Consider the following 12,298-nt stretch of genomic DNA (forward strand, 5'->3'; position numbering starts at 1 on the left):
ATTAAGAGATAATCATATTCACAGTTGTATGATCAGCCAGTCTTCACAGAAAGGCAAAGAGTGAAAAATTTCACAGAATGTCATAATGTAAAGAGCATACAATTTGAGATCAGATCTAAATTTAATTCTTTGCTTCCCTACTTATTTGTGATAATGTTTTTGTTCATTCATTTCAACTTACTGAGCGCCTGCTATGATTACAGGACAAGCATTCTGCAAGCCTGAGGATAACAATGACCAAAACAGATAGGATTCATGTCCTCATGCAATTCATCACAATTCCTTAAACTTTAAATTCCTTATTTGTTACACCATACATTTAAAAGAGCTATGTAAAATATAGTCACAAATACACATTTGTTGTCTTAGCCCACTATTATAATTAAAAATCATGTAATGAAGTTTCACCTCCTCACAGGTAAAGCCAACCTAAATGGAAAAATACCTGCTGATCAGATTTATAATCTGTGAGAGTTTAAAAGACAAAAATAAGATTAAAATAAAATATTAAAATGAAATTTTTTCTATAATAAACCTCTAGTTTGTTGAAATGATGAAATAGAAATCTGACAAAAAGGAAAGCAGATACTGAAAAGAAGCCAGGTAGTGTTATTTACTGAACTCTCTGTATTCCCCTATAGTTATTTCTGGTCTTTAGAGTTCTTTAGTTCCCACCTGTAAAAAAGAAACAGGAGTAAACCAGAGCTAGTATTTTGTTTACCAGTGGCTATGCTGTGAAAGTGAGGAGGGCATTCTTTGATGTTTCCTTATGAAATCTACTTCAGGTTTAGAATACAAATAGTGGCCTCTCTTATACATCAGAATCCCTAGGGATAATCTTTCCTTGGTCACTGACTTTGGAAAGCAAGCAATTGCACGTCTCTACATTAGATAAAAATAAACTTCATGTGGAACAACCCTTTCATTTAAAAAGAAATGTGAAATTCATAGGTGGTGCTTTCTAGACCCAGAAATGGATTTTTCTGAGCCATGAGGTTTTTCTAAAGAATTCCAATCAAATAGAAAGAGAAAAGTGAAGTTTACAAGGTGAGAGTTCAAATCATGCAAGCTTTTCCTTTGGGTCAAATTCTAGGTTGCTCAGCTCAAATTCACAATCATCTAAAGGTTTTTGTGACAGTTATGGAGATGTGATCCATGAAAAGGGTCAATTAAAGACATAGAAGAGAAAGAAGATAGCTTGACAAAGAAGATAATCTTATTTATATGAGGCAATTGGCTTCTTGTCTCTGTGTAGATAATCAAGGTGGATAAAAGCTTTTGGACATGAAGGACTTCAGTTGTCTGCACTGAGATGTAACTATAAATTACATAAATATATGTAACTGATTCAAGAGAGTGCAAAAGAATAGAAGCTAGAAAAGGTCTTCAATAAGTATAAAGGTCAAATTACAGTATTCTACAGTTGTAAAATCCTGAGAGAAAAGAACTTCTGCTAATGTAACTAAAACTGCCAGTATTTTCATAGTCAACTTGGTACAAAGCAGTGTGTAAATACTTCACCCAGTATCTCACTTATCCTTACAGCAGTTTACAAGGAAGCACTGTTATAATTCTAACTTTATAGTAGAAGAAATTAAATCTTTTTTTTTTTTTTGTCTTTTTTTAGAGCCACATCTGCAGCATATGTAGATTCCCAAGCTAGGTGTTGAATCAGAGCTATAGCTGCCAGCCTATGCCACAGCCACAGCAATGCCAGATCTGAGCCACTTCTGCGACCTACACCACAGCTCATGACAATGCCAGATCCTTAACCCACTGAGAGAGGCCAGGGATGAACCTGCATCCTCTTGGATAACAGTCAAATTGGTTTCCACTGAGCGATGATGGGAACTCCAAGAAATTAAATCTTAGCAGTAAAATTACTGTCAAAGGGGCACAGTGCGGATCAATTGGGTTTTGCATACTCAGAAAACACATTTAACCACTATTGATTGCTTAATTAAGGACTTGATCCTAAGAACCTACATCTGAGGAAGTCTACCTGATCATTAAAATGGCAATTTTATGCCCCATCCTATTGTCTGTCATCATCTGTGCTTTCAAAATGAGATGTAAAAATTCTCACCTTTGCCTAGATGCTTCAGCCCATCTAAATGTTAGCAGTGACAATAATTTGACATATTATATAATAATTATACATGTTTATTATTAAATTATTATAATAATAAAATAAGACATTGTTTCAGATTTCAGATTTTCGAATCATATATAAACATCAATTTCTCATGTTCAAGAACCCAAGTCATCTTAATTACATGATAGCTTTAGCCCAGAATCTCCACCTCTCTGAATGACACCATTTGTATTTAATTTTTTGCTTGATGTGATTAAATTCCACATACCAGTTTTAAGAGAAATCTTAGGGGAGCATTAACAGGTTGAAGCAAAGAAACAGCCAAAACCCATTTTTTTAAAGATTGAGACACAAGAGCCTATAAAACAAATATTTAAATACCATACCACATGTCCCCAAATCTCATGTAATCAGTTCTATCAATTGAAATAGCCAACTGAAAAACTACTTTGGTGAAATGAAATCATCTTTCTGTGGGAGTAATTAACACACTCTGGGTTGCTTTTCTCAAAAACGAGATGGTGAAAACATTTAAGTTGTTTGCCCATAATTGAAAGTGAGTTATACATCCCAAGAGGGAAGTGTAGTGACATGACCTAGAAGCTTGCAATAGCATTCATTATCACTTACTAGTCTGCCTCCATGTGCTGCTTTCCCTTATTTAAAGTGACCAGGCCCATAGCACAAACCCATTTGCTCAGAGCCTGAAGGAAATCATACTATATGAAAAGTAAATCTGGCAATGGCCCAAAGAGATTTAGACTCTTGTTTTGTATAATTGTTTGCTTATTTCTTTTGATGGAAATATTTATGATAAAGTTTTTCAAACTCCATAGCACGTAATGCTGACACCCCCCCCCAAAAATCAGTATTTTAATTGTCACGCACAGTACTTAAGCATAAATTAGATTCAGAAAAAAAGTTTAGTTGGACATAAGTGGCTAGAACTGTTTAGATATGCACATGGCTTGCTTTTGGATGTGGAATGATTTTCAGAGCAGTGGAGGGACTGAGAAGGTCTACAGAGAAGAACAGGTGACAAGGAGAAAATGTTAATGTGAAAACGGAGTATGTGCCCCAGAAACTTGGTGCACCTAATAAAGAATCCCAGCTTCTCTGAATTCTCTACTGAAAGATAAAGTTCTTTCTTAACATTAATATTTTACAGACATTTCCATTCTTCTGTTTCCAAACCTACTGCTCCTTTACTCTGCCCTGTTTCAGCTAATGGCATTTCTCTTGACTCAGTGATCCCAGCCAGAAACTTAGCTCCTTCCTTTTCCTGACTTCTTTCCTTAATCTTGCTTTTGAGTTCCTCCAAAATATTCCCAATTTATCAAATTATTTTCAAATCATTTATCAAATTATCTCCATTTTAACTCTCCTGTCTAAGCCTTCATAATCTTTCTCTTTAAGTGCTTCAAGGCCTTCTAATGGTCTCCACGTTATACCATTGCCCTTTCTTTGTCTTATTAATATATGGTTCAATACCATATCTCATATCTCTTTCTCTTTTGTCCATGGTTTTCTTTGCTGTGCAAATGTTTTCAAGATTAAAAAATCCAATTTTTTTTATTTTTGGTTTTATTTCCTTTGCTTAGGAGACAGATCAAAAAACATTGCTACAATTTATGTCAGTGTTCTCCCCATGTTTTCCTCTAGGGGTTTTATGGTTTCAAGTCTTAACATTTAGATTTTTAATCCATTTCAAAATCAGTTTTGTAAATGAGTTTAGAGAATGCTCTAATTTCATTATTTTACATTTGACTTTCCAGTTTTCCCAATGCCTTGCTTTCTTCATGTATTCTCTCCTAACTAAACTTCTCTCTTCCCATTTATACCCAAAATTCCTGGGAGATACTTGCTTCACTGTCCCCACATTGTTATCCCCCCTTCGCTTCTCTTGCTATTTTGCTTTTTCTCCATTTGCTGTGTTTTATGCCTTTTTCTCTTCTGTGTCCCGGTGGGCTGACCCTCCCCCATGGACTACATTCATCAGGCTTTTTTTTTTCTCTGATCTTCATGAAGACTGGATAGGGAATGGAACTGGCAGGAGATTAGAGAGAAGGAGGAAAAAGTCTGGATATTTCTTTCACCTCTCCTCCCTGCCACATCACTAAAATTTTGGCAGTAAGTACATCCCTGGCTACTTTTTATCTTGTATTCCCCTTCTTGGCTCCAGCTCTCACCAGTTTCTATTTCCTTCTCTTGTCCCTTCAGGCTAAATCTGGTAAAGTTTTCAGCCACTGGTCCCTGGATGCCTCATTTAATTCTGACAAGAGTTGCTTCTTATATTATACACATTTTTTAGCTGCCTGCTCAAAACTTTAAAAATCTTGCCCAGAAAGTAGCCTGCCAAGATATCTCACTAAATAAAAGGCCTGTGGTCTTAGGAGGACTTATATCATTTCCTTGTAAAAAAAAAAAAAAAAAGGTGCTAAATGTTGATATAATTTTAAATAGCGTACTTTCTCACTAGTATATATCTAAATTACCTAGTGGGTATGCCCACTTTAAATCTTGTATGTGCAATAATTCATCATCATCCACCCCATATTTGACATAAAATGAATGTTTTAGAAAACTAATGAATGGAGTTCCCTCTATGGCACAGTGGTTTAAGAATTTGACTGCAGCAGCTCAGATCACTGAGAAGGAACAGGTTCTATCCCCAGCTGGGTGAGGTGGTTATAGGATCTAGCAGTTGTGGCAGCTGCAGTGTAGGTCACAGTGTGGCTCGGGATTCAAGCCCTGATCTGGGAACTTCCATGTGCTGCATGTGCAACCATAAAAATAAGTTAATATTAAAAAGTAATGAATGAATGCCTTTTGGAGTACATATCTTTTAGCTAGTTCCCCAAACAAGAAATCTGAGAGCCAATCTTGATTTTCCCTTACCTTCAAATAGAACCAATCACCAGAATTTATTTTTAAATACCTCTGAATTTGCTCAACTATATCTGCCCTTATCTCTCATTGCAGGCATACAATTTCTCTCCTAAGAGGAAGTATCCTTCACCAAATTATTTAATACTTTCAGAGATAATTAATGTATATATAAGTAAAAATACATATGTGTGTATATACATATATACATACATATATATCATACATTTATATCACTAAACACAAATGATAGTATGCTTTGCACATGACTGTGCATGCTGATTTTCTCATCTGCGAATACTTAGTGGAGATATTTTCTGTCAGCAAAAAGAACTCCCTAATTCTTTTTTTGTTCTTTTCTCATCTTACAAAAATCATTTCTTTCTCATGGTTTTGGCGCTTTAGGAATTCAGCAGCGATTTTGCAATTCGAACTCAGGGTCTTGTTCTTATGGAGCTACAGTCATTGAAGGCATGATGGGCTGGATGGTGTGATTCTATGGCTGGCATTTGGTGCTTGAGGTGGAAGGGAGGCATTGGTTCCACTCTGTGAACTTGCTTGAGTGTCCTCATGGCATGGAGACTGGCCTCTTCCAGAGGAAGCAATCCAAGAGAACAAAGTTTTTATGACCAAGCCTCAGAGGTACCACGTGGTGATTTTCACCTTATTCTGTTGGACACACGAGCTGGCTCTAATTTAGTGTGGAAGGGACATCACAAAGGCATTAAAGTCAAGAGATTATGGTCATTGGAGGCTAGCTACCACAACTGCAATATTTAGTGTTGGCCAGAATGGGAGAAAATGGGTGCCTTCATATGCTATTGCTGGGTGTGTAAATTGGTGTACCTCATTTAAGGATGATTTGATAATAGTAAGATGAAAAATGCACATATCTTTGACTGTATTCTCTGTGAAAAATATATATAAAGATGTTCACTGCAACAGTGTTTTCCACAACAACAAAAAAGGAATTAAAACCTAAATATCTATAAATTAGGGAATGGATAAATAAATTATAGAATACTGAGGAGGAGTTAAAACTGATGTGGCACATCTATGACTTACCATGAACAGATTTCTCAGACACAGTGTTCAGAAAACAGGAAGAGGGAGTTCCCATTGTGGATCTGCGGATTATAAACCTGAGTAGTATTCATGGAGATTCTGGTTCAACCCCTGGCCTTACTCAGTGGGTTAAGGATCCATTGTTGCTGTGGCTGTGGCATAGGCTGGCAGCTGCAGCTCAGATTCAACCCCTAGCCTTGGAACTTCTATATGTCACAAGTATGGGCCTAAAAAGCAAAAAAGAAAAGAAAAGAAATAAAGAAAATAGGCAGAAAGTAAACTTAGATACACTTAAGAGAAACCAAACACATGAAAACCTATGTGCACCTATGCACAAATGAATATAAATATCCACAGGAAACTCTTGAAGAATACCTTTAAAAATTTTGGCAGTTACTTCTGAATACAATGTAGAGACTGGGGTGTGACGACAGCACTTTTGCTTTATAATATTCTATTTTGTTTGGATTTTGAACAAAATGGCTTTAATGATTTAAACATTTTAAATTGGTAACTAACAGAATGAGTGACAACCCGGGATATCCACTTAAAGGGGAGAATGTGAACTTTAGCGGTTAGACTTCATGATATTTATTTTAGTTTTCAGAGACCTGATCTGGCCTAAGATGTTCTAATTGCTGCTACAATTTTGTTGATCTCGGAGACAAAATGTTTAGAAAATTAAGAGAGAAACGTCTTAGTTTTTTTTTCATTTGTGGCACTGTAGTGAATAGAAAATTGCTGTTAGATATGTAGACCTTCAAATATTGTCTCCTATTAATCTCCTAGTTTCACGACCTATAAACTGGGAACAAGATACACTACTATACAATATTACTATGATTAGACGTGACACTAAAAGTCACTGATACTTATTAGACATCTAAAAAGCAGCCATAATTAGTTTTGGTCCATTCAGAATCTCTTATCAGAAATAAAGCAGTGTTTTGATGAATACAATGGATGTGACTGAATACATGCTAAGTGGAATGAAACCAATCATGACTTGTATTGATCTATCCTCACTCTTCCACAAAGAGTATGTAAAGATAGAACACAATCTAAAGCAGGGGTATTAGCTTATGAGAGTGTGTTTGCTTGGGCTATAAATCAAAAGAGATTTTATGGTGTCGCAAAGAAAAAAAAGCTTTAAAAAATTATAGTTAATGTCACCAAATTATAATATACTTATTCTCCAGAAAATCTTAACCACATAGTTAGAAAGTCATTGGTTCTAATATTAATTGTAATACCTCCTCAGCTTGAACATTTCTATCAAAATATCTATATTCATGAAACACCGACTGAAACAGCAACCCATTCACAGGGCTATAATTCTATGGCTCTGCAACTTGATAGAAGGAAAAACTGAGATGTCTAAATGAATCTTGCCTGTCACTATCTCATTAAATTATTTAGACAGACAATTTTTGCTTTCTGGGTTTGAATGTTCTCAGTGAGAAGTGAGAAGTCTGGGTTAAATTTTCTTTAACAACACTTCAGGCACTGAAAATCATGATAAAATGTTCTCTAGCCCTTCCTTAGTCTGGGGTGCTTCCTTTCCTTGTAAATTGTTCAAAGCATCAGATGTTTCCTAATTGTTTTTTATTTTATTTATTTTTTGAATTTTTTAATGATTTTTATTTTTTCCATTATAGTTGGTTTACAATGTTCTGTCAATTTCTACTGCATAGCACAGCATAGTGACCCAGTCACATATTTATATATATATACACATATACATATATATATATACATACACTCTTTTTCTCACATTATCCTCCATCATGTTCCATCATATGTGACTAGATATAGTTCCCTGTGCTATGCAGCAAGATGTCATTGCTTTCTGTTTTATGGATGTACCAATAATATACTTCAGGAGTCTATATTGATGGACATTTAGGTTTTTATATTTAGAGTTTTTCAGTACTTTGTTCTTAAATCAATCCTTGCAATAAATACTATGTACATATTTTGCACAATGTGGGTATGCCGTTAAGATATAATACTAGCAGTATAATTACCAATGCAAAATTAAAAAATTTTAATAGATATTGAAAATTTCCCTCCATATATTCTATCAATTTAGAAATTTAATAACAAGATTTGAATTTTCTTATTTTATCAAAATGTTCTCAACACAGTATACTATCAGATTTTTGGATATTTGCCAATCATAGATGAACCAAGGAATCTCACTGTACTTATACTTGCATTTTTATGTGACAGTTTCAGTATTTATTAATATGTTCAAGAGTCACTTGCATTTCATTAACAGTAAACTGCCTGTTAGCATACTTTTCTCATTTGTCCACGGGCTTATGAGTATTTACTTACTTACCTGTAAAGCCTTTAGAAATTAAAGATATTACTCCCATGGATAATACTGCTTTTCACCTAGTTTTTTATTTGGCTTTATGTGTGATAGGGTTTATAACAAAACAAAAACACAAAAATGTTTGTAGGAACTAATGTAGTCAGATATGTCCATGGAATTTTTTTAAAACTTTATGACCATTGAATTTTTTGGTCAAATTTAATGTGATAAATTATGTCTGATCTCTGAAATCAAAGTAGACTCAATGATGAAGTACGAATTAGAAGGCAGAAGAAGAATGAGTCTCTGGCAGTACAAAGAACATGCCAAATCAAATAACCACTCATAAATTCTAATTTCCTTCTTTGTGTGCTCTCCCTCTCCTGCATTTTTTTTCTGGTGCCCTGTACCACTCCATTCCCTCAGTATGAGAACACTGAGGAGCAGTGGAGCTAAAGGACAATTTTTCAGACGTACATTTAACATCTCTCCTTTTCACCAGCAGGGCAGACTTAAGAGGAAAAAAAATACTACTGATGATATCATGAATATATTAATGTTTACTATATATTTAAAGTGGTTTTGGCACTCTATAAAAATATGCAAAAGATAGTCATGTTTGAAATCATCATGTTTGATATTACCAAAAGTCTAAAAATCCAAGAATTCCTTAGCTGATTAGTGTCATGGTTCTAAAAGACTGTCTATGTCTAAAACTCAGCTTGCACTGCCTTATCATGCAGAGTTAATATCTCTGCACATAGCCATTAAATCATGTCTTGTATTTAAAATACTGAATCCAATGTGATGACAATTGCAGGCTTTCTATTTTCTGTTAAGCAGTTCTTTTTTCTGTGTTAGAGTGCATTTAGTCTTTCTGTTATGTGGCCTTTTTCATAATGGAATTCACAGGGAGAAGTACATAAGAAAACATTTGACTAGAAAATGAAACAATAATAGTTTTTTTTAACTTTATTAATACATAAAAATGAATTTTACTTTCTCACTTCTATTTTCCAAAAAAAAAAAAAAATATGAAAGAATTAATCTCAGATTTGGACCTCAGTTACCAAAAAAAAAAAAAAAAAAAAAGTCATTTTGTGCATTGATATGTTTTAAACTCATATGAAGGTAACTTCTTCTGTGAATTTAAAGATTCTACACCTGCCATATTTGCAGATAATTTCAAAGATATTTGTAATTTTCTATGACTTAACGTAGTATTAATTGCAACCAATTTGTCCACTTAAAAATAAGTTGACTTGGAAGATAGGTATATATGCTGCTGATAGCACCAAATATCTAGAAAAGTTCTGTAATGAGTACAAATGCATATCAATCTAGAAAAAAACAGAAAACTTTTACTGGAACATAGGAGTAGGTATGGAAAATTATAAATAACCAAAATTTTCAATTAACAAGGAAAGGATAAGCTAACAAATGTACAGCAATGAAATCTATGTTGTGAGCACAATGTTTTTTCTATAAAATATGTCAGTTTATACAAAAAAAATGTTTTGACTAAGTTAGAAAAATATCAGAAATGCTGTTTACATATATGTTTTGATTGCAAGACAAAATAGCATATGTTCAATTGATGAGAATCACAAGTTTAGTAACATGAATAGTTTTTTATGTAGATTAGAATCTCTATTTATAAAGTATTTAAAAGGATTACTAAATATTGTCCAAAGAATTTGTACTTTTGAATTATAAACAATGAAAAATTACCTAAAATTATATTTCAGTAGCAAACCAGGAACTGATTTCATACAATTCTCTTCTACTTAAGACAAATATCAAATTCTATAATTTGATAACCCCTCACATTACAAAAAATAATTGACACAGTGCTGCGTTCCAGTTGGGGCTCTTCATTTCCATTTAAGGTTATGTTCCTTCATGGTGATCCTTAGTATTTCCAGGAGTTCACATGACGGTTTCTCCACTTGTGCATAGCTGATTGAACATCTTCATTCCTCAGAGAGTAGATGATGGGGTTTAACAGGGGTGTACAAACAGTGTAGAACACAGAAAGAAACTTATCCACAGAATGTCTGCTAAAAGGCCATATGTAGAAATAAATGCAAGGCCCAAAGAAAAGAATCACCACTGTGATGTGGGCAGTCAATGTAGAAAGTGCCTTGGATGACCCACTGGAGGACCAGCGGTGGACAGTGATCAAAATGACAGTATAGGAAATAATTAAAGCCAAGAAACAGCCCAGGGATATGAGGCCACTGTTAGTTAGGGTCAAAATTTCTATTTTGTAAGTATCCATGCAAGCCAACTCTATCACCAGAGGGAGGTCACAAAAGAAGCTGTCTACCTCATTGGGGCCACAGAAGGGCAGATCCACTGTAAAAGCCAAGTGGCTCACCGAATGAAGAATACCCACAGCCCAGGAGATAAACACAAAAATAATGCATAGTCTGTGACTCATAATGGTGCTATAGTGTAGGGGCTTACAGATGGCAATAAATCTGTCATATGCCATAGCTACAAGTAACATCATCTCACTCCCAACAAAACTATGAAGAAGGAATATCTGGGCCATGCAGCCCTCAAAGGAGATAGTTTTGTGCTCGACAAGAAAGTCCACAAGCATCTTAGGGGTGGCAAAGTTAGACTGGCAGATATCAATGAAAGAAAGATTACCGAGCAGGAAGTACATAGGAGAGTTCAAACGGGAGTCAGAGGCAATGATGACAATAATCATGGTGTTGCCCAGCACCGACGTCACATACACGATGGAGAAGATGGCAAAAAGGAAAAGCTGAAGTTCCCAAGAGTTAGTGAGTCCCAGAAGCACAAACTCCAACACCACTGATTCATTTGTGTGAGCCATGTATCCAATCTACTGTTTCCTAAGAAAAAGAAATCAGGAAAATATCACAATGATAGAGCTACATGTAGTATATATACAAAAGAAGTATAATGAGTTTTCAATCAAAAGTCAATTTAAAGAAATTATGTAATAATCAATTTAATATTTAATAGCTGTGAGTTCTGTGGAAAGTGAGAAAAGAGAAAAAAAGTAAATATGTCTTATAGTTAGAAAGATAATACACATTACTAAAAATTAAAATATATCAGAAACAAGCAAATAAAAATGATTCATTAATTTCATAACCATTATAGTTGAAATAAATTACGCCAAAGTGTTAGGTACTGTCATGGATAGGTATTAAGCTAAAACCTTTTTAAAAGTTTGGAGTTTGCTCACCAAAACTGAAGAAAAAGGCTATTTCAAGCAAGGGGAGTAATGCCAATAAAGATATAAAGGCAAAAATATGAAGAACATGCAAAGGGAGCCATGAACTGAGGAAGGGTGCTGAGGAGCAATAAAAATGAAGTAGAGAATGGTAGATCAGGAGCATGATTATGGCTGCAGGTAGTGTTGAATGCAAGGCTAATAGACTAGATTGATATTCTTGAAACTGAGAATCATAAAGTGCCTGTCTGTTTTAAGCTTCTTTATAGAGGCAATTCACCACTTTGTAGCATGAACAGTCAATGGTCATACTCAGAGTTTCTATGAAGATCATGAATATTTATTTCATCAGTTTAACAATAGAGTTCACCTGTCACATAAAGACCAGTTATGAACAAACCACCATGTGTCTTCAGTCTTTTCTGACTCTGCTTTTGTCTCTTCCTAAACATACCTAACACTCCTGGATTTACCAAAATCTGTAGTATCTTTCAGAAACTCTCCTTTTGGAAATATTTTATATGACTCTGCATGGTGTATTTTGAGTACATAATAGAATTTTAAAAGGGAAAATTCACTCAACATTCCTTGTGCTATGGACAGAGTGCCCAGAAGCTTCTTTAATAAGCTAATAGTGAATCATTCACCAGTGTACTTCAGAGAAGAGATGGTAATATTTTGAGAATGAAAGATACAACATAAGAAAATTTCCTCTTTC

The 12,298-nt window shown here is 34.6% G+C and overlaps 1 protein-coding gene across 1 annotated transcript; it reads right to left on the reverse strand.

The window, feature by feature from the left end:
- Window positions 1–10,195: 10,195 nt before the first annotated feature.
- Window positions 10,196–11,227, reverse strand: LOC100157512 (olfactory receptor 4K1-like). The gene has a single exon (XM_001927569.4). The coding sequence runs from the start codon at window positions 11,212–11,214 to the stop codon at window positions 10,279–10,281; it is 936 nt and encodes a 311-aa protein (XP_001927604.1). The 5' UTR covers window positions 11,215–11,227; the 3' UTR covers window positions 10,196–10,278.
- Window positions 11,228–12,298: the final 1,071 nt, after the last annotated feature.

Source organism: Sus scrofa, unplaced genomic scaffold, assembly GCF_000003025.6.
Source record: "Sus scrofa isolate TJ Tabasco breed Duroc unplaced genomic scaffold, Sscrofa11.1 Contig498, whole genome shotgun sequence".
Lineage (NCBI taxonomy): Eukaryota > Metazoa > Chordata > Mammalia > Artiodactyla > Suidae > Sus > Sus scrofa.